The 21,005-nt window shown below is 42.5% G+C and overlaps 1 protein-coding gene and 1 long non-coding RNA gene across 46 annotated transcripts in view; one reads left to right on the top strand and one right to left on the bottom strand.

The window, feature by feature from the left end:
• Positions 1–21,005, top strand: part of MRTFB (myocardin related transcription factor B) — a 296,254-nt gene that overhangs the window by 246,996 nt on the left and 28,253 nt on the right. For all 45 annotated transcript variants that reach the window (XR_014840748.1, XM_085017536.1, XM_021086582.2 and 42 more), the window contains 2 exons: positions 11,850–11,984; positions 15,305–15,552. Coding sequence is in view for 44 of the 45 variants with exons in the window: in XM_085017536.1 (XP_084873662.1) it covers positions 11,850–11,984; positions 15,305–15,552 (383 nt within the window). In the remaining variant the exon portion in view is untranslated. The remainder of the gene's footprint in view (positions 1–11,849; positions 11,985–15,304; positions 15,553–21,005) is intronic.
• LOC146404531 (uncharacterized) lies at positions 9,371–10,007 on the bottom strand. The gene is made up of 2 exons (XR_014840802.1): positions 9,916–10,007; positions 9,371–9,480 (listed from the first exon to the last, which is right to left on the bottom strand). It is a non-coding gene; the product is annotated as an uncharacterized LOC146404531 (long non-coding RNA).

Genomic DNA, 21,005 nt, shown 5'->3' with positions numbered 1-21,005 from the left:
ACCCACTGAGTGAGGCCAGGGATCAAACCCATGACCTCATGGTTCCTAGTCGGATTCATTTCTGCTGCGCCAAGACGAGAACTCCTAATTTCCACTTTAATCAGTTTTAATTTTTGTATATGGTATAAGGAGCCAGCTTCATTCTTTTGCACATGGACATCTGGTTTTCCCAACACTGTTGAAAAGACTGTCCTTTTCCCACTGAATGATCTTGGCACTCTTATCAAAGATCATTTAATCATATACATAAGTTTTTATTTATGGGCTATTCTGTGGCCTGTATGTCTGTCTTTATGCCAGTACCACATTGTTTTGATTATTGTAGCTTCATCGTAACTTTTGAAATCAGAAAGTGAGAGATCTCTAACCTTGTTTTTTTTTTTTTTTCAAGATTGTGTTGGCTACTTGGGGTCCCTTGAGATTCCATATTAATGTTAGGATGGGTTTTTTTATTTCTGTACGAAAATAGCTTTGTGAAAACTCATCCTTTTAAAGTGTATAATTCAAAAGTTATTAGTATATTCACAGACTTGTGCAGCTCTTACCACTGTCTGATTCCAGAATACTTTCATCGTCCCAAAAAGAAGCCCCAGCCCACTAGCAGCCACTCCCTGTTGCCTCCTCCACTCAGCCCTAAGCAACCATTAGTCTACTTTCTGGCTCTGGATTAACCTATTCTGGACATTTTATATAAATTGAATCATACAGTATGTGGCCTTGTATGACTGGCTTCTTTTTCTTAGTATAGTGTTTTTAAGATCCATCCATGTTGTAGCATGCATCAGTGCATCATTCCTTGTCACGGCTGAATAATATTCCATTGTTACTCCATATTCTGTTTAATCAGTCAGTGGACATTTGCTATTATGAATAATGGTGCTGTGAACATATGTGAACAAGCTTCTATGCTTTATACCTTATGAATATTCATAATAGTGTTCCTTGTCAATGAATATGCATTTATATCATTTTAATTGCCACATGGTATTCAGCTGAACTGGTGTGCTATATCCCTTTTAACCAGTTCCCTATTGTTGGTTACCTAGAGTTGTTTGCTATTTTTCATTCTTATACACACAATATGTGCCCCTGTTGTATTTTCATATACTTGCTACACCCTGGTTTTTCATACAAACATCATTGGGCACTTGTCTGATAATTTCTTTGAGTAATTGCTAGAGGCTGAAATGGATTTTGACCTTTTGTTAGGCAAAAGGTAGGCACTGTAACTGCCTTCCAGAAAAGTAATACAGATTTCCACAGTCACTGTCTTTTAAAGACAATTTTCTGGAAGTATAGTTGATTTACAGTGTTGTGTTAATTTCTGCTGTACATCAGAGTGACTCAGTTATTCTTTTTCATGTTTTCCACTATGGTTTTTCACAGGATATTGAATAGAGTTCCCTGTGCTGTGCAGCAGGACCTTGGTGTTTATCCACTCTACATACTATAGTTTGTGTCTGCTAATCCCAAACTCCCAATCCTTCCCTCCCCTGCCCACCTCTCCCCTCTCTCTCTCCACATGTCCGTTCTCTATGTCTGTGAGTCTGTTTTTGTTTCATAGATATGTTGATTTGTGTCGTATTTCAGATTCCACATATGTGTGATATCATTTGGTATTTGTCTTTCTGTATAGTCACTGTGTCTTTACTCCAGGTAGGTCAATATCACTACTTTAAACCTTGCACAACTGGAGATTTGAATGTTTTAATTGGCCCCTTGATTTTGGTTAGATTGAATTCATTTGTTCAACAAATATTTATCAAGCATCTATCATATATCAGATTATATAGGGAACATAGAATCTAGTGCATGCAGAGGAAGCTAATAAATATTTTTGATATCTACATTGGAAATTCACATTTCTGGCAGTTCCCATCGTGGCGCAGTGGTTAACAAATCTGACTAGGAACCATGAGTTGTGGGTTCGATCCCTGGCCTTGCTTGGTGGGTTAAGGATCTGGCGTTGCCAGGAGCTGTAGTGTAGGTCGCAGACGTGGTTCAGATCCCGCGTTGCTGTAGCTCTGGTGTAGGCTGGCAGCTACGGCTCCTATTCGACCCCTAGCCTGGGAACCTCCATATGCTGCGGGAGTGGCCCAAGAAATGACAAAAAGACAAAAGAAAAAAATTTACATTTCTTATTTTAAAGTGGTTATTCTTGCTGCTTTTGGTTTTATAAGAACTCTTAAGCTACACATAACATGTTGGTTTTTTTCTCTTTCTTATGGTATTTTTGCCTCACTGAAATTTTAATGATATTTAGCTATCTTAAAGTCAGAACTATTGAACTACTTAATGAGATTGGTCAAGGTCAGTAGAAAATGTTCTTGTTAAAGCAAAGCATCATAAAATTTTGGAATTGGAAAGGAATTCAGCAGTTGTCTGCCTTAACTCTTTCACTAGGGGAGGCCTGGGTCCAGAGAAATGTGCAAGTTTGGGCATTAAAATGTTTACATATTTTTATGCAGCATTTCCTCTCATTTGTGACTATCTGTTTTTGTCAGGGGCTGTGTCTTCAGCATTATCTTCTTCATTGTCCCATCACCGTGATCTGAAATGTGTGTGTGTGTGTGTGTGTACCTTCAGCCTCTCACCCAGGGCCTGGTACGGAAAAAGTGCTCAGGGAGGGTTGAGTTCAGCACCACAAGCGCTGACCGACACAGCCTTTAGAAGCAGCGCTGGTGCTCTCCTATTTGAGAGTGGCATCTCTTCCGCTTGGAGTCATCAGAAGCCCTGTGGGGGGGCCTCACTTCATATTCTCCCATCAGTTTACAGGGCGAGGGTGGCTGGTTCCCTCAGCTTCACGGGAACCTGGCCTGGAAGAAGGATGAGGGTCAGTGACCAGCCCATGGTCTGAGGGCTAAGCAGGTAGAAAAGGAGAGAAGGGAGACGAGCGCCTATCGTTGTCACATTTCTGCTGCACCCTGGTTTTGAGCTTTAAAAACAGGGCTGAAAAGAATGGCACACATGCAAGTAAATATCATTCGAAAACAGTTCTACTTATCCGTTTGGGTTGCTTGTTCTCCGCTTCTGTCCAAGGAGGTCAGGACATCAGACAGCTGTCAGCATGGCCTTAGCTTTTAGAAATACAGAATTTTTGTCACCTCAGCCATCTGCCTGGTAACAGCTTCATGACAGTGCCCCCGTCTGAGAGAGGATCAGAGTCCTCTTTCCCGCATGGCGTGTACCAGTAGGTTCTCTCTCTTTTTTTTTTTTTTTTTTTTTTGCCTTTTCTAGGGCCGCCCCCGTGGCATATGGAGGTTCCCAGGTTAGGGGTCTAATCGGAGCTGTAACCGCCGACCTACACCAGAGCCATAGCAACGCGGGATCCGAGCCGTGTCTGTGACTTACACCACAGCTCATGGCAACGCCGGATCCTTAACCCACTGAGGGAGGTCAGGGATCGAACCCGCAACCTCATGGTTCCTAGTTGGATTCATTAACCACTGCGCCACGACGGGAACTCCTATAACACTCTTTAGTGCTGCTGCAACGCCAGTTCCGCCTGCTGCATGCAGCGCATTAACAGTCTGCTTTTCATATGTCAGCTGGTGCCTAGGAGAAAAGACCCGCTTAGAGAAGGGTACCCTCCCTGCTCACATGTTTAAGTAAAAGAACCTAGAATCAAGGTTGGCTCACTGCACCTTTACCCTGTACATAATTTCTGTACCACATACCCTAAAACCTCCTTAAATTGTGTCCCTTCATAAAAATTCCCTTTGATGAAATGTTTTAGTATTTACAAGTAAGGACTCTGACAAAGATTCTCACTATCGTACTTTTATTCATGCCATTAAAGAAGTGCATCCATGTTAATGATGCTATATCGATGTCAAAGAAAAATAATCCTTAAGTAGGATTGTACGTATGTTATAGGTTCTTGTTTTATTTATTTATTTTTTTTAAATCAACTACAGAGGCAAACTTTATGATGCCTCTAAAGTCTTTGGGATTTTTGTATCATCTAGAAGTGATTATTAGGTTTTGTTTGTGCAAACTTTGTGCCTTAATTATGAAAAGCACTGTTATATAGAGTTTGTTTATAGAATTTGTCAAGGCGGCTAACTTGATATATATGTTAAATATAGTTATCTCCCTAGATAGAATTCCTTTCACATTTATAGTTTAAGGGGAAAGTATCTAAAAACATTGCTTCTCATTAGAGAGCAAGTTTCCAGGGAGCAAGGATGGCGCCACATTTTAAAAAAGCAATGTAAACATCTTGTGTTTCGAGTATTAAGATTCTTAATTCTGAATCTTTAAAATGGAAATTCAATGTAAGAGTTTGGTGTTGAATTTAGTTACTATTGACCAGTGGTCCTCAAAATTGCCTATAGTGAAGAACCAGTATGTTTGTGTTTTATATAGTTTGTTTAATTTACAATGCATTGTGGACTAATCCTCTTGTAAAACACAATAAAAGTGGTGAAGTGGCATCAAATTTGCTAAGACTTCCCGACTTGTCACAGGCAGGTAACCGAGGGCCACGGACTACACTTTGTGTGGCTCTGATGTAGATTTCCCTTTGCTTCTTGTTCTCCTGAGTCAGTTTTTTCATGTGGTGATTAGTCATCATTTTATGCTGCACATTTAATCCTGTGGCTTAAATACATTTTTCTAATTCTCTCCTGTTCAGTTTTGTTTTTTTGTTTTTTCATTTTTTCCCACACTGGCCTAAGATAAAGCTCAAGACCAGTTTAGGGAATTTCACTTAGGTTCTTTGAAAGTTATATTTATAGATAATTAGTTGGAAGAAAATTAGGCTCACAATTTCTATATGCCTTGCTTTATAGCAAAATGTCTTATGCCGTAGTCTCCTTAATTCTTCCTCACAGCACACAGATAGATACCAGAGGATTAAGTCCCATAGGAAAGTACTCAAATAAAAGAAACATTCCCTACCCAAAAAAAAAAAAAAAAAAAAAAAATGAACATTTAATGCATAATATCTAGGCAAAGAATAGATTTTTTATGCACTTCTCTTAACAATCATAGTGCTAAAAAGCTAATGACCTCACAGTGAGAACAGTATAATACACTACCATGTCCTTCCTCCCAACTGTAAATTCTTTGAAGTACATGTTTCTGTGTGGTCTGTAAGAGACCAAAACTGCTTTTTCTTGGACTTTTCCCTTGTATTTTCAATTCCAATCAAAGTACAGCTAGAAAGGAATTTGCCAAAATATTAATGAAATACACATCACATATTGGAGCTCAATTTATTTTATGCTGAAGCAAACTCTTGAACAACGGAAAGCTGTAGCAAATTAAGAATAGCGAGCCACATTTGGGTACCAGGAGCTGTGACACTGGTCCTTTTAATCTGAAGACTTTTTTTCTCTCAGCAATTTCTGAAGTCATTTAATTAATCATTTATTACAAACACCCAGATGTTTAGCTGAACGTGTGCTCTGACAGGATCTGTGTTCATTTTCAAATTTCAAATTCAGAGTGATACTGAAAGGAGCCTTGGTGGTCACTTGCTTTGTGTATTTTCAGGAAGACAAGCCTAAGAGAATTTAGTAAACTTTTTTCTCCATTGCTTCAAGGAACTTTCAAGTAGATGACCTTTTGCCAAATAACATAAAAAGTTTAAGCTAACAAAGAGAATGAGTAAAGTCTAACAGGCTGTGTACACATATACTAAATAATCAAAATTATACTTTTATTACAGATACTTATCAATAAAGGCTTGAAGAGGGCATCAAGGATTTTAACTATAATTTCTATTATTAACCCCTTTAATTTTGTTTTTTATAACTTACTTATCGAAAGAACTGCCACTATTATGGATTTTTAAATTGGTTTCCCACATTAACTGTGAAGTTATGTTCCATCCCAGTTCTTAACTCATTTCTCCTGTGACCAATAGAAAAGTGCCTGAAGTAGTGCATTGTGCAAAATAGGCCTTTCCTATTTATTGATAAATAAATACATTTTTATTGAATATAATTGAGATGATAAAAAAATAATTGCCAACATTTGCCAAGCACTTCCTTGGGCCAGGCACTGAACAACTCACTTTACATGCATTATCTGGGCCAGATGTCATGAGAAAAGTATCTGTCTGGCCTGCATGGGATCTGAACTAATGACTTTGTTCTTATCAGGCCAACAGATTATTCCCCAGCACATCATCCTATTATGACTCATAGTGACAGCTATTATTGGTATTAACTAAAACATACAGACATTGTTTTCTCTGCAGTCTACTCAAGTATCATAACTCAGCTACCAAAAATGAATAACAGTAGTTTTATGAAAATTAACTTAAAATGGACAAATACCTAAACATAAGACCTAAACTTTAAAACTTTTAGGGAAAAAACATAGGAGGCCTCATGACATTGGATTTGGCAATAATTTATTGCTTGGTATCATATCCAACAAAAGGAAAAGTAGATAATTAGTCTTCATCAAAATTAAAAACTCTGGATCAAAGCACACTGTGAATATAAGGAAAAAGCACCCCACAGAATGGGAGTAAATATTTGCAAATAGCATATCTGATAAAGAGCTAATAATGCCCAGAATATATAAAGAACTCCCACAAATCAACAACAAAAAACAACTGCGTTATTAAATGCGCAAAGGACTCAGATAGACATTTCTTCAAAGAGGATATATGAAGGCCAATAAGCACGTGAAAAGATGCCCAACATCATTACTCACTAGAGAAATGCAAATCAAACCACATTACCACCTCACATCATTTGAATAGCAAGTATCAAAAGAATAGAAATTAAGTTGTCAGCAAGGATGTGGAACAACTGGAACCCTTGTGTGCTGTTGATGGAATTATGAAATGGTGCGTCCACTGTAGAAGGTGGTATAGCAGGAGTTCCCTCCTGGCTCAGCAGATTAAGGATCCAGCATTGTCACTGCCGTGGCTCTGGTTACAGCTGTGTTGCTGATTCAGTCCCTGGCCCAGGAACTTCCACATGCCATGGGTGTGGCAAAAAAAAAAAAAAAAAAGAAAGAAAAAAAAAGAAAAGAAAGAAAGAAAAGAAAATGGTATGGCAGTTCCTCAAAAGTTAACAATAGAATTGCTATATGATCCAGTAATTCCACTTGGGGGTATGTGGCCAAAAGAACTGAAAGCAGGGACTTGAACAGTAATTTGTACACCTATATTCATAGCAGCATTATTTACTATTTGGCATAGGCTAGAGGTGAAATAACCTATGTATCCATCAATAAATGAACGGATAAGCAAAATGCGGTATATCTATACAGTGGAATTTTTTTTTTTTTTTTTTTGGTCTTTTTGCCTTTTCTAGGGCTGCTCCTGCAACATATGGAGGTTCCCAGGCTAGGGGTCCAATCAGAGCTGTAGCCTCCAGCCTATGCCAGAGCCACAGCAACATAGGATATGAGCTGCGTCTGCAACCTATACCACAGCTCATGGCAACGCCGGATCCTGAGCAAGGCCAGGGATCGAACCCGCCACCTCATGGTTCCTAGTCAGATTTGTTAACCACTGAGCCACAATGGGAGCTCCCCATACAGTGGAATATTAATCAGCCTTAAAAATAAAGAAATTCTGACACAGGCTACAGAACCCTGAGGATGTTGTGCTGAGTGAAATGAGCCAGCCACAAAAAGGAAAATGTATGATTTCACTTATTTGAGATACCTAGAATAGTCAGTGTCATACAAAGAGAAAGCAGAGGTGGTTGCCAGGGACTGGGGGAGGGGAAAATGGGATATTGTTGGTTAATGAACGTAGAGTTTCACTTTGGGGTGATGAAAAGGTTCTAGAAATGGATACTAGTGATGGTTGCAGAACAGCACGGATATACTTAATACCATAGAATGATATATTTTAAAATGGTTTAAATGGTAAATTTTGTTAGGTGTATTTTACCACAGTTTTTTAAAATAACAAGATTTTTTTCAAGGAGGGATACATGCAGATCCTCACTACTAATCAGGTATTTGAACACCAACTACATGTCCACTAGCAATTGCGCCAATGGATTTTAATGTTCAACGATTTTTTTTTTTTTTTTTTTTTTGTCTTTTCAGGTCCACACCCATGGCATATGGAGTTTCCCAGGCTAGGGTTCTAATCGGAGCTGCAGCTGCCAGCCTACACCACAGCCACAGAAATACAGGATCCAAGCCGCATCTGCGACCTACACCACAGCTCACGGCAATGCTGGATCCTTAACCCACTGAAGAAAGCCAGGGATTGAACCTATATCCTCATGGATACCAGTCGAAATTGTTACCACTGAGCCACGACGGGAACTCCTGTTCAATGATTTTTAATGTAAGCATTTCTAAAATTGAAATGCTTAAACTTATAACTGTATGTGTATTACAGAAACAGATGGTCAGTGCTAGATAATATATTTTAACAGAGTTAGAGTTTTACGTATCCATCTACTAAATATACAAAGCATATGTTTTTGATTTCTATTCAACTCATTCATTTTATTTGAGGACTGGAGTATGGAAATATCGAAAGAATAATTGCATTTTTTTTTTTTTTTTTTTAGGTCTTTTCTAGGGCCGCTCCTGCAGCATACGGAAGTTCCCAGGCTAGGGGTCGAATCGGAGCTGTAGCCACTGGCCTGCGCCAGGGCCACAGCAACACGGGATCCGAGCCCCGTCTGCAGCCTACACCACAGCTCACGGCAATGCCAGGATCCTTAACCCACTGAGCAAGGCCAGGGATCGAACCTGCAACCTCATGATTCCTACTCAGATTCGTTAACCACTGCGCCACGACGGGAACTCCTGCACTTTGAATTTATTTGCATATTGCTGTCTTAAGACTTCTGCTGCATCCTGGAGTTCCCATCATGGCAAAGCGGAAATGAATTGGACTAGGAACCATGAGGTTGCGGGTTGGATCCCTGGCCTTGCTCAGTAGTTGAGGATCTGGCATTGCTGTGAGCTGTGGTGTAGATCGCAGATGTGGCTCGGATCCTGTGTTGCTGTGGCTGTGGTGTAGGCCGGCAGCTGTAGCTCCAATTTGACCCCTAGCCTGGGAACCTCCATATGCCGTGGGTGCGGCCGTAAAAAGACAAAAGACAAAAAAAGACCTCTGCTGCATCCTAAGTTAAAAACACATGTATAGATTTAAAATCTATAGCACAGAAATGTTTCGTTTTTAAATATCTAGTTTCTGTCCCTCTATATGCATAAAGACATTCTAATAAAAAAGGAACTTAGCAGAGAAGAATAATTGGCCTTTGGCAAGTGTGTCATCTTTTCAGAAAGGAGCCAGTGCAGATATATCTGAGGTCTCGTACATCTCTGTCTACTCAGCTTACACAGTTGCTCTGACGTCTTTTTTCTTTTATAGTTGAACTTTTCCATACTAATTTCTAATAAGAGAAAAAAAATTCAGTCATTAATATTTGAAGTGCTTTCTTTTGCGTTTTATTGAAAGCGTAAATGTCCCCCGTTAAACAGTGTTTTCTGGACGTTTCCTTTCACGGTGTTATGAAAGAACCGTTGTCTTGAGACCTGTAAGTTGTGATGAGAACAGTGTATCAGATCCAGCAAAAACAAAATTTGCCACTTTTTTGTTTCTTAAGAGAAAAGATTCTGAATCATTTTGAGATTAAATTTTGATAGTCTCTAAGGTAAATTTAGTTCTCAGTGTCCATTTAAACATATTTAAAGCATTCTTTTTAAGATTTTTAACATACTGCTCAGTTTACGGTGGAACCAAGTAAGTGTAGTAGCCTCTTTGCCTTGGATATTCTTTTAGTCCTTTTTGGGATACTGTCGTCTCAAAAATATTAACAGTCATGGGACTTTGGGGGTAATAACTCTAGCCACTAGAATCCTCACATCTAGACATGATCTAAGATGGGAGAAGGGTTCTTTGTAAGACACATTTAAAAGACAGCAAAATGTGAAGCGCTGAGCTATTTTTCCCTTTCTAAGCAGACTTACCTTCATATTAGGTAAAGTTAACGACCAGTGTGTCTTGGTTGAGGTGTTCTGGTATCGTACTGCAGTCTGGTTTTCTGGGTAGCAAAGCCACACTGAAATACCAAAAAAGCTACTCAGATGGAAGTATTAGTGATCAAGGTGGACGTCAGGCAAGATCTAGAATATAGGCCGAAGATGTTCATAAATATTACAGTTGACACCACGTTCATGCTCCTGGGTTATTTTTTCAGATCATTAACGCTGCTCTCAAATAGGTTACTATCATAGCAGTCAGTGGGGGCTGGACTGTAAAAGAGCCTGCCAGGTTCGTAGAATTTATCTGCAAGGAAATGCATATATCTATGGATATATGTATATTTCAAAATTCAGTTATCTGGTTCTGCTCCGTATGCCAGTAATTTAATAGCCAAAGAATGTTTTTCCCCTATGTGCAAACTGGCCCAGAGATAAGTATCCTCATTTCCAAAAAAAGTACAAAGTGAAAGGAAAACAAATGACATAAAACCACATCCCTTAAAGCAGTGATCAGCTGGCCACCATCACTCACTGCAGGTCAGCAGCTCGGCAAGGAGCCAGCTGTCTCAGGGCTGCTTGGGGGCAAAAGTCCTCCTGGAGCAGAGGTGCCAAGACTCATGGAGAAGTCTTTGAAATGAGGTTGAGTATGGCCTCCTATGTTGTTAGCACTTACTGTTGCTAATAGTTACTCAGAAACTGAAATCAATGGCAAAGCCCAGGGAGAGAGGCGACACGGGCATGGACAACCAACTGCCGCCCCCCATCTCACAGGCTCAGCGGGGCTGGAGAGTGTGACCCAGTGTGAGTAACGCCACAAGGAATTTCCATTCACCCATTAAACAAATATTTATTGAGTAACTAGTATGTGCCAAGCTTCATATTTCTTGCTGGTAATGGCCCTCTGAGTTTTCAGGTCATTTATTTTAAGGAGGGAAAATACAGTTTGCTATTTTTAAACCCAAATACTTCAGCAAGAGAACTGATTTTGATTGTTGTAATGATTTTGAGAGTTGTTCTGGGAAGTGGGAGTGAGAAAGGAAGATGTTTTTCCTTAAGCTCGGGCTAGTGGCAAGCGTAGTAATCGATATGCAACATTTAACTGATTTAATGGTCATTATCTCTTTCCAGTAAATGAATGCTTAAAATCTCCTTCACGAAGATTGTTCGTGAGAACACTTTGTTGGGGCGTTGATAAAAACCTAGCAAAGTTAGCTTCCTTTATTAACGTATGCCCCCAGCTTGCAATTCAGTAATTGCTTCCTTTGGCTTTGTAACAAAATAGCTTCTTGCTTTGGTGCGAGGGGACTGTCAAGGCGCAGGTCAGTCCCACCAGACTCTATTCTCCAACTTTTTCTCCCATCGCAGGAAATGGGGGGGGGGGGGACAAGAGTCCTGACCAGGAGGACCGATGGGGGTTGGGAGATTGAAACACGGTCTGTCAAGCGAGCACACAAGGAGCCGAGTGTGGAGCGGGCCTCCAGCAGGGGAGGCTGTCTTACCAGGGCTGCCTGACTGTGGACCTGGGCGTGGTGGGGCCGCGCGTCAGGCTGTAAGCAAGTCCGAATGTCACTCACGTTTGAATTAGCCCCGATTAGCAAGAAAACCTTTTGAGTACCATATACTGTTTTGAGCATTTTTACAGGAGTCTTGGACTTTTTTTCTGCCCAAAAAGGGCAGTTCTGGCCATTTCTCTGAGAAAACACTAGAGGTTTTTTGGGTCAATCCAGCGTTGTTTAGCTTTAACTTTTCACTGGCTGGACAGAGGAAAAGAGTGTCATTCCACCATCTGGGCCTCACACATAACACTGTAGTTTTCTTTTGTTTTTTAAAAACAAGGTCATTCCCTTATAATTTTGGTTTCTCTGTCCTTACCGTTTCATCGATTTCACAGACTCTCTCCTTTCTGCCTTTTCCACCAGTTTACTTCCGTGTCCCCAGCAGTTCCTGAATTCTTGAAAAGTCCTACTACGGATCAGCCCCCCACAAGGTCCGCGGCGCCCGTACTCCCCGCCAACACCGTGTCCTCAGCAAAGCCCGGTCCAGCGCTGGTGAAGGTGGGTGCCCCGAGCACAGAGGCGAAAGCCATGTCCACGTTGCTCGGCCTGCCTTTTAGCCTGAAGCCTTGAAAACAAAAGCCTGGGAGGACTTGCTCGCTTTAGTCATTGAAGCCGCCACCTTCAACAAGTGACCTGTCGTTCTGTGGTCACAGAGCAGCACAAAATTCAGTCTGTATAAGCCAATTGCAGCAGTGCAGAAAGACTAGCCATCATTTTATCAGTGGTTCCGAGTTCCGCTTCCACCCTGGCCACTTAGATGAAACAAGGGGAAAAGAGAGTAAGGGAGAGTGACTTTAGCACAGCACGTGGGATTCATGACCCTCACAAACAGATGTCTTCAGCGGTAACGTGATTTTGAACTTTATACCCAAGGTCACACTCAGTGGTACTGCAGACATATTGCATGACAGGTTAAAGGTTTTAGAGAAGCAAATAGGTTTTTTTGATTTAGCAGATTTGGCCTGATGGAGCTGGGTTTGTTCTTCAGATAAGCTGCAGGTTCGTGGCACTGTTCCCTACGTTTTACTTGGTCAAAACAACTCAGAAGAAGTCCCAAGGAAGATTAAAATTTTCAATATATAGTACATTTAAAAAAATTTTTAAAGTGTTTCTAGAACTACTAAATAAAGCAGGGATTGTAAACTTGAGGAATCATTTAATCATTTCAGGTGTAACATTTGCCAGAACTAGCACAACACAGATCGCAAACTTTGAAAAAAGGACCTTAGAGACCAAGCTAAGCCTCCCACCATCTTTCAGATGAGGAGACTGAGGCCCAGAGCAGTGAGGAAGGTAGTGACAGGGCAGAAGGACCCCCATCCCCAAACCCCAGCCTCACCTTCTCCCTTCCTCTTCAGTTACCCACTGCAGCGCTCTGCGGAGGCGGCGGCAGCCCGGGCATATTCCTCACCTCCGTCTGTCCCGAGACCTGTCCTTGTCCTTGACTTTCCTGGAGAGAAGGCTCTCTCTGTCCACCTTGCTCATCAGTGCGGCCAGGTCCCTGCGGCTTCAGGGCACATCAGTGTATTTCACCACCTTCCATCGCTTAGGATGGGAGCCAGAGGTAGCAGGTGGCAACGGAGCCAATGCAGTCAGCTCTTACCTCCACTTCTCACAACCCCAAGCATGTCCCACTGACAGCACACAGAGGGTTTGAATGCCAACCCATCTTTTCCTACAAATACTAAGAATTTGCCCTGCCTGGTTTCTGAATTTCTGCTCCTCGCTAGCTTCTGTCTTTACGGAGGGCTTTGGTTCTAGAGCAAGAGGCACTGTTTAAGAATGTGAGATTCAGGGGTTGAGCAGACTCTCCTAGGAACTCTGCTCATGAGGAAAGGGCAGGTACACGTTAGGAAACAGCAATTCTTCTGGGTTTTTCTATGAGGAAAGCTGTTTCCCAGCCTTACTCAAGAGAATAGATATGTGCAGGCTAAGAGGTAATAAGGGATTAGTCTGAGGAATGCTGGTTTTTACCTTCATGTCCCCCCTCTCTTCAACAGGTTCCTTCCTGACGGTAGCTGGGTCAGTTGTCTTTTTTTTTTTTTTTAAAGGGGCCGCACTTGTGGCATATGGAAGTTCCCAGGCTAGGGGTCTAATTGCCGGCCTACTCCACAGCCACAGCTACACCAGATCCTAGTCCTGTCTGCAACCTACACCACAGCTTGCGGCGATGCTGATCCTTTAACCCACTGAGCAAGGCCAAGGATCAAACCCGCATCCTCATGGATACTAGTTGGGTTCTTAACCCACTGAACCACAATGGGAACTCCTGTTGTCTTATTAAATAACCGTTATAGTCAAACTCCCCATTCGTTTCGTCAGAATTATTAGAAATGAAATTTTAAAGATTAGAAGAGACTAGAAATAAAATTTATTATTTATTGTTGATAAAGTAAGCAGATGACACTGAATTGATTAATATCGTGAGATTGCAGGAGGCTGTTTTAGCAGCAAGGATCTTTTCTAACGTTGTATGTTAAGTGCCTAATAATTCCAGTGGTTTCTAATGAACCTACCCATGGCATCATTCATTTATTCAGCAGATATTTACCAAGCCCCCTCTGTGTATGAGGCACTGTCGTGGGTACGAGGAGTAAACAAAGCAATGAAGAAAAACATCACACATCACCCCCCTGGGTTAGGAGCCGGAGTAAACAGACGTGAAACACAGAGTGTGCTGGGTGGTGAATAAAGCCAGGACCGGCGATGCTGGGGAGACAAGGGGGGGCATTTCTGTTGTAAATAGAATGCTCTGGTCAAGCAAGCAGAGGACATCTCGGCAGAGATGAAAAAGAGGTGAGGGAGTAGCCGCGAGCACATCTGTGGGGAGAACACTGGAAGTCTCTGAACAAGGAAGCCAGTTGGACTGAGAGAGGTGGCCAATGGGTAAAAAGTAAATAGTAATGGTGAATGATTTCTGGTGTACCGAATATGGTGACTTTTTTTGGTTTGTTTTCTGGGTTTTTTTGCAATTTCCTAAATCTTTAAATATGAACTTCTAAAATATGATCACACCAATAGCTATATTTAATTTAGTACTTCTCAAAGTGTTCTTATTGACTATTTTATCTAAAAGAGCTTAAGAATAATTTCCTATGCCTTGTTGTTTTGTTTTGTTGGTGGACTTTTTTTTCAAATGAAGGAATCTTACAATTTAAATATGGAAAGTGACCTGATAACTCATAAATGGAGGAGATGAGAGAAGTTCAGAAAAGTCATCTGATTCTAAACCAGAAGATGGGGTCTCACAACCCATTTTCAAAATAAAAATGTAATGTTTTTGGAAAAAAATTCATATTACTTAGCATTCTGTACACTTTTCACAGAAAATGCATAGCTTTATATTCTGGTTTATTCTCATTAGAAGCATTTTTCTGCTTTTACTTACTGTAGAATTTTTTAATGACTATAAAATATGACATAGATACGGTGAAATATACATCATCTTTCCCTTTCGTATATTTAGTGTGAGACCTGTTTTTCGCCAGGAGATAAGGTATTAAGCACTAGGCAGTGCGTCTGCACAGGAGACCCGAAGTAGATGTTTGTTAAACTTGGATAAGGCTGAGCTGAGCATCTTGCCCTTAGTCCAAGGGAACAAGGCAGCAGGAGTTCTTAGGAGCAAGATTTCTTGCTCAAAGGGAGTATGGGAATGTTCTCGTGACTCTTAAAACGTATGTGGTGTATTGCTTCCCAGAGCGGCACTACCAGCTTCTCAGGTGCGTTGCTTTTTGTTTTCAGATCATTTGGGTGCACAGTAGCATAGATGGCATGTGGGGGCATCTCTTAAAATGTTATCTTCTTTTTCTCGAAAATAGCAAAGCCATCCCAAGAATCCAAACGACAAACACCGTAGCAAAAAGTGCAAAGACCCCAAGCCCCGGGTAAAGAAGCTCAAGTACCACCAGTACATTCCACCAGATCAGAAAGGGGAGAAGAACGAGCCGCAGATGGACTCCAACTACGCCCGGCTGCTCCAGCAGCAGCAGCTGTTCCTGCAGCTCCAGATCCTGAGCCAGCAGCAGCAGCACTACAACTACCAGACCATCCTGCCGGCGCCACTCAAGTACGGGCGGGGTCAGGGCTGGCTGCGGAAAGTGGATCTTACTGTGGCTTTTTATGAGCAACCATTAGTTGCTAGAGGTTGGATGTTGTAATTTATTTGTGCTCAGTGATTAGTTTCACGTTATTGTCATCAAAGCTCATTCAGTGTCTGAAGTCAACACAGTGAGAATAGCCCACATTCCAGTCCATTTTTTGTCCTCCCAAGCAGGTTCTGAACTTTTCAAGTTAGAAATGACTTTGCACAGTTACTCATCCAGGAAAGATTTGCCTGCTATTTACTTGAATAGTCTTAGTTAGGTGCTATGAGAAAAACATAAGTATAAACCTGGATAAACAGTTTAAAAAAAAAAAAAAAAAGATGAGCGTGAAAGTTGGAGTGGTCAAGGAAAGCTTTACGAAAAGGGTAGGATATTTAAATGGGAAACGGCCTGAAACTTGAGGAGGACCGGAGTGCCTGTCGTGGCTCATCAGAAACTAATCTGACTGGTATCCATGAGGACATGGATTCGATCCCTGGCCTCGCTCAGTGGGTTAAGGATCTGGCGTTGCCGTGAGCTGTGGTGTAGGTCACAGACAAGTCTCGGATCTGGTGTTGCTGTGGTGTAGGCCAGTGGCTACAGCTCCAATTTGACCCTTAGCCTGGGAACCTCCATATGCTGTGGGTGTGGCCCTAAAAAAACAAGCAAAACTTGGGGCGGACCCTCGCAAGCCAAGGGGAATGATCTCGGTACGAGTACAGAGGAGGGTAGAGTAAACAATGCCTGTTTATTGGATGGTGAGGAAAATGGTCTGAAAAAAACGTGATTCGTTTTTAGGAAGAGTGGAAGACATTTGAGCAGAGCCAATGTTGAGAGAAACGTGAAGTTAGGAAAACTTTAATCTTCATGTGGTAGGTGTTTCAGAGGGCCATAGTGACATGGTAAAATCGAAATTCAACAAAGAATAGTTTGGCACCAGTCTGGAAGGTGGGTCTGGAAATAGGAAAACTAGACTTAGAAGCTTTGTGATGAAGTAGATGCGAGAAGATGAACAGGCACTGATAATGGAAAGGAAGGCATGGGTGATAGAAGCTTCAGAAGATCATAAAAGGTCTCGGCGACCAGCAACCACGGGGAAGGAACACGTTCCCCAGTTCTGAGCCCAGTCAGGAGGGACAGAAGGGAGTGGGTTCTGACACATCCCGAGACTGAATTCATAGCAGGACATCTTACCTTATTGAAACAGTAAAGGGAATTTCTAGATATACATCCTCAGTACCTTTTTCTGGGAAACAAAGATAAAAATGCAAAGGTTCTGTCCTTCGTTTCATTCATTTTTCAGGAAAAAAAGCATCCTTACCTTGGAGAAAAGAAACTCTAGAAAACAATCCAAAATCTCATACCAAGGAAAAATTATACTCTGTGGTCCATCCACTCAGTTTATGATGGGTAGAAACCGTCCTTTTGTTTTCTACACGTAGGCCAAGCATTCCTCCCTGGAGAGCCCCTATTTTCTAAGAGTAGAAATGGATTAAGACTTCCTGAAAAGCTTCTCTGCACAAAATATACCCTCATATGCTTATAATTATCGATTCACTTTTTTCTTTTTAAGATCCAAATATCTCAAGGAAGATTAGACCTATTAGTCATTCAGACCTTCCTGTGAAGTACTTAAATCTAAAACATCAGGGCACAGAGATGAAGAAAGAAAGAATTTTTGTAGTATGTTATTATTTTAAGAGCAAGCAGGCCTGAGAGGGCTGTTGACGTTGGAAGGGACCCAGAGAAGGCCAGAGCGCTGGACGAGTATCAAAGGCAGACCACCGCTGCTTCCAGCTTCGTCCGGGACCCAGGGAGGCAGCCCCCTCGCCCCCCCCTCCCCCGGCCCCCGCTGGGCCCCAGTAAGGAGACCCACAGTGGGGTTCATGTGTAGGTGCCACTCGTGGCACCCCAAGTGTGTGCTCATCCTCCTCTTCACAGCGACTCTAGGACGAGCCGCTGTCATTGACCCCATTTCCAGATAAGGAAACTGCGAACTCAGCATCTCACCAAGGATTTTTTGGCATTGTCTGTCTGTCTATGAAAGTCTTTTCTGTCATGCAAGAAACTGTCTGTGTGAGGCTGGCTTGTAAATAGGCAGGAAACATCTGAGGTACAAGGTACCCAGACTCGAAGGTGCCTTGTCTTTCCATCATAAGGCTCCAATTCCCTGGCCCCCTCAAACATTGCCACCACTGAAGTGACTGGGCCAGCTGGCCCCGGAAAGCACTGAACAAAAAGACCCAGGAACTAGGAAGGGAGATCACTCTTTTTTATGTCTTATGTCACCACACGAAGGTGGAACGTCAGTTTTGTTTAAATTCCAGGTCCTAAAAATGGAGCTGTTTCAAACACGTTGTTTCTTTTTTCACACTTCAATACAAAAAACTGAGTGTGGGAGTCCTGCCGCGGCCAGAGTCCTGGAATTTGACTGATGAGAAAGCCCTCGGACATCTCAGAAGGAGCAAGAGCCCGCAGAGCTGGAGCTTCTGTCCCAGCGGGTCACACACGGGTGGCAGGAGGGTCCCAGCGGGTCCCTGGACTGGGGGATCCTCATCTGCCTTCATCAGGCGCTCGCCTCCTGTGTTTTCTCTGTTAGATTGGGGGGGCGGGTGGAGATAGATCAGCTTATTTCTGGTATTTTAAAAGTTGAAATTAAACACTGTAGCGTTAATCATAGCAACAAACAGCATCGTGCAGAATCTCAACTAAAAAGACAGCATGAACAGAGTAATTGTGCATTCTCAAGAAGAGAGTATCATTCACAAGGGTGCAAAAGGTGATTGAGGGGAATTTTACACTTTTTAAATCCCCCCCCCCCCAATTTTTTGGCTGCACCCACGATCCCATGGAAGTTCCTGGGCCAGGGATCGAATCCAAGCCAGAGCTGAGACCCACACTACTGCTGCAGCAACACTGGATCATTAACTCACTGCACCACAGCGGGAACTCCTACATTTTTTATTTAATGAAGTACAGGCATATGTATAGTACCTAGATATGCAATAACCTATGGCATTAACATTTCATAGAGTAATTAGGAAAAAAACTGTCTTAAAAGGCTTCTTGGGATTATAATAAATACAAGGATGAGAGACTATGATTAAAATGTTTTCATAATTCTGAAGTAAGACTTGGAGTTCCCGTTGTGGCTCAGCAGGTTAAGAACCTGACGTAGTCTCCATGAGGATGTGGGTTTGATCCTTGGCCTCGCTCAGTGGATTAAGGATCCAGCATCACTGCAAGCTGTGGCACTGGTCGTAGATTCGGCTTATATCTCGTGTGGCTGTGGCGGTGGCATAGGCTGGCACCTGCAGCTCTGGCTATCCCTCCTGGCCTGGGAACTTCTGTATGTGGCAGGTGCAGCTGAAGACTTGAATTTTTAGAAAGGAAAATAGTGATGCATTTTATTTTATTTTATTTTTTTATTTTTTTGTCTTTTTGTCTTTTGTCTGTTGTTGTTGTTGCTATTTCTTGGGCCGCTCCCACGGCATATGGAGATTCCCAGGCTAGGGGTTGAATCGGAGCTGTAGCCACCGGCCTACGCCAGAGCCACAGCAACGCAGGATCCGAGCCGCGTCTGCAACCTACACCACAGCTCGAGGCAACGCCAGATCGTTAACCCACTGAGCAAGGGCAGGGACCGAACCTGCAACCTCATGGTTCCTAGTCTGATTCGTTAACCACTGCGCCACGACGGGAACTCCAGTGATGCATTTTAAAATATTTTTCCTTTCATCCGAACTTCAAGAAACTTCATTTTAAATACTTCAAGTATTTAATTTCAGTTAAACTCAGGCAGTTTTTAAAAGACTCAAATGCACATCAAGAGTTAGCTGTTGACAAGGCCAGAAATGGCTTCAAACACAGGCTTCCCAGGGAAAGCTCATCCAGCCACAGACCTCGACCCAAAGGCACCATCACCTGAGACCCCTCTTTCAGAACATGGGATTCGTAGTGGCTTTGGCTGCAGTGGAGTTGGCTGTACAGTATCAAACACCCAGAAAAGGGAATGCCATTGTGGCCAAGACTATTACCATCAGAAGACGTTGGCAGCACCTGGCTTCAGTGTGGAAAGGAGTTTAGGGAAATTAATAAAAACACAGATTCACCAACATTTTTAAAGTAAACTTTTAAAAATGTAGTGTAAGTTAAAGAAGTCCATAAATCATAAGTGAAAATTGATACCAAAGTGACCGTACCCACCCCACCCCCACCCCCCGTCACTGCCAAAATCAAGAAATGGAACTCTCGGGTCCATCCTCACTACTTTGCATCCTTGCTCAGTGACTATCCCGACTTCTGCCCTTTAGTTTAGTTCCGGCCAGCAGTATGTTTGTCTTTGTTGGTGCAGACGGCAGCAGTTGGTTTTCATTGTGGTCTAGTGTCCTGTAATGGATCCGCCCATCACACCCTCGACGGGCATTTGGTTGCTTCTGGTTGGGGCTGTGATAAAAGATGCCGTGGTAACATCTTCTACCCTGCAAGTCTCTGTCAGGTGTTGATCTAGAAGCGGAGTCGTTGTATCAGAGGATGGACGTGGGTGTTTCTGTTGTAGATACCACACACACTTCTCCATCGTGGTCGTACCTCCTCGCGCATCAGCGAGCTGCGCGTGAGCTGGGGCTGTGCCAGGTGCTGCACCGGGTGCTCGTTGGTGTCGGTCTCACGCGTTACGGCAGCACTTCTGCCGGGTGTGCAGAGCTCTTTGGTGGTGGTTTTCATTTTTGTTTTCCTCACAACCGATGAGGTTAAGGATTTGGTCACATAGTTTTCAACCATCTGGATATACTTTCTTGTGACTGGCTTGTTCATGGTTTCCCCATTGGGTTTTTATTTTTCTTACTAGTTTGCAAAAGCTTTCGTGTACATTCTGGACGAGGCTTTTGTCAGAGATAAGTGTTACCAGTACCCTCTCCGGGAGCTTGACATTTCACTCTCTGAAAGGTATCATTTTTTAGTGAATGATTTTTGTCTGTCTGTCTTCTTAGGGCCGCACCCACAGCATATGGAGGTTCCCAGGCTAGGGGTCTAATTGGAGCTGCAGCTGCCGGTCTACACCACAGCCACAGCAATGCAGGATCTGAGCCGCATCTGTGACCTGCACCACAGCTCACAGATCCTTAACCCACTGAGCAGGGCCAGGGATTGAACCCACATTGTCATGGATTCGTTACCGCTGAACTACTGTGGGAACTCCTAGTGAGTGATTTTTGTGTCCTGTTTAAGAAATCTTTGCTTATCAAAGGCTGTAAAGATATTAGCCTGAGTTTTCTCCTGAGTTTGTTTTCAGTGCACACTTGGGTTTCGGGGTGGTGTGACGTAGGGTTGGTCAAGAGCCCTCCCTGTTCTCTGTGTGACTATCCAGTTTGGCCGTGATCACTTATGGGAGGGACCCCCTTTCCCCATGCACTGCAGTGGCACCGTCGTGCTAACT

Source organism: Sus scrofa, chromosome 3, assembly GCF_054392235.1.
Source record: "Sus scrofa isolate SSC_HxYL_T2T_F1_AM1 chromosome 3, Sscrofa_HxYL_maternal_Yorkshire_Landrace_v2.0, whole genome shotgun sequence".
Lineage (NCBI taxonomy): Eukaryota > Metazoa > Chordata > Mammalia > Artiodactyla > Suidae > Sus > Sus scrofa.
This window is presented reverse-complemented; position numbering and strand designations above follow the sequence as displayed.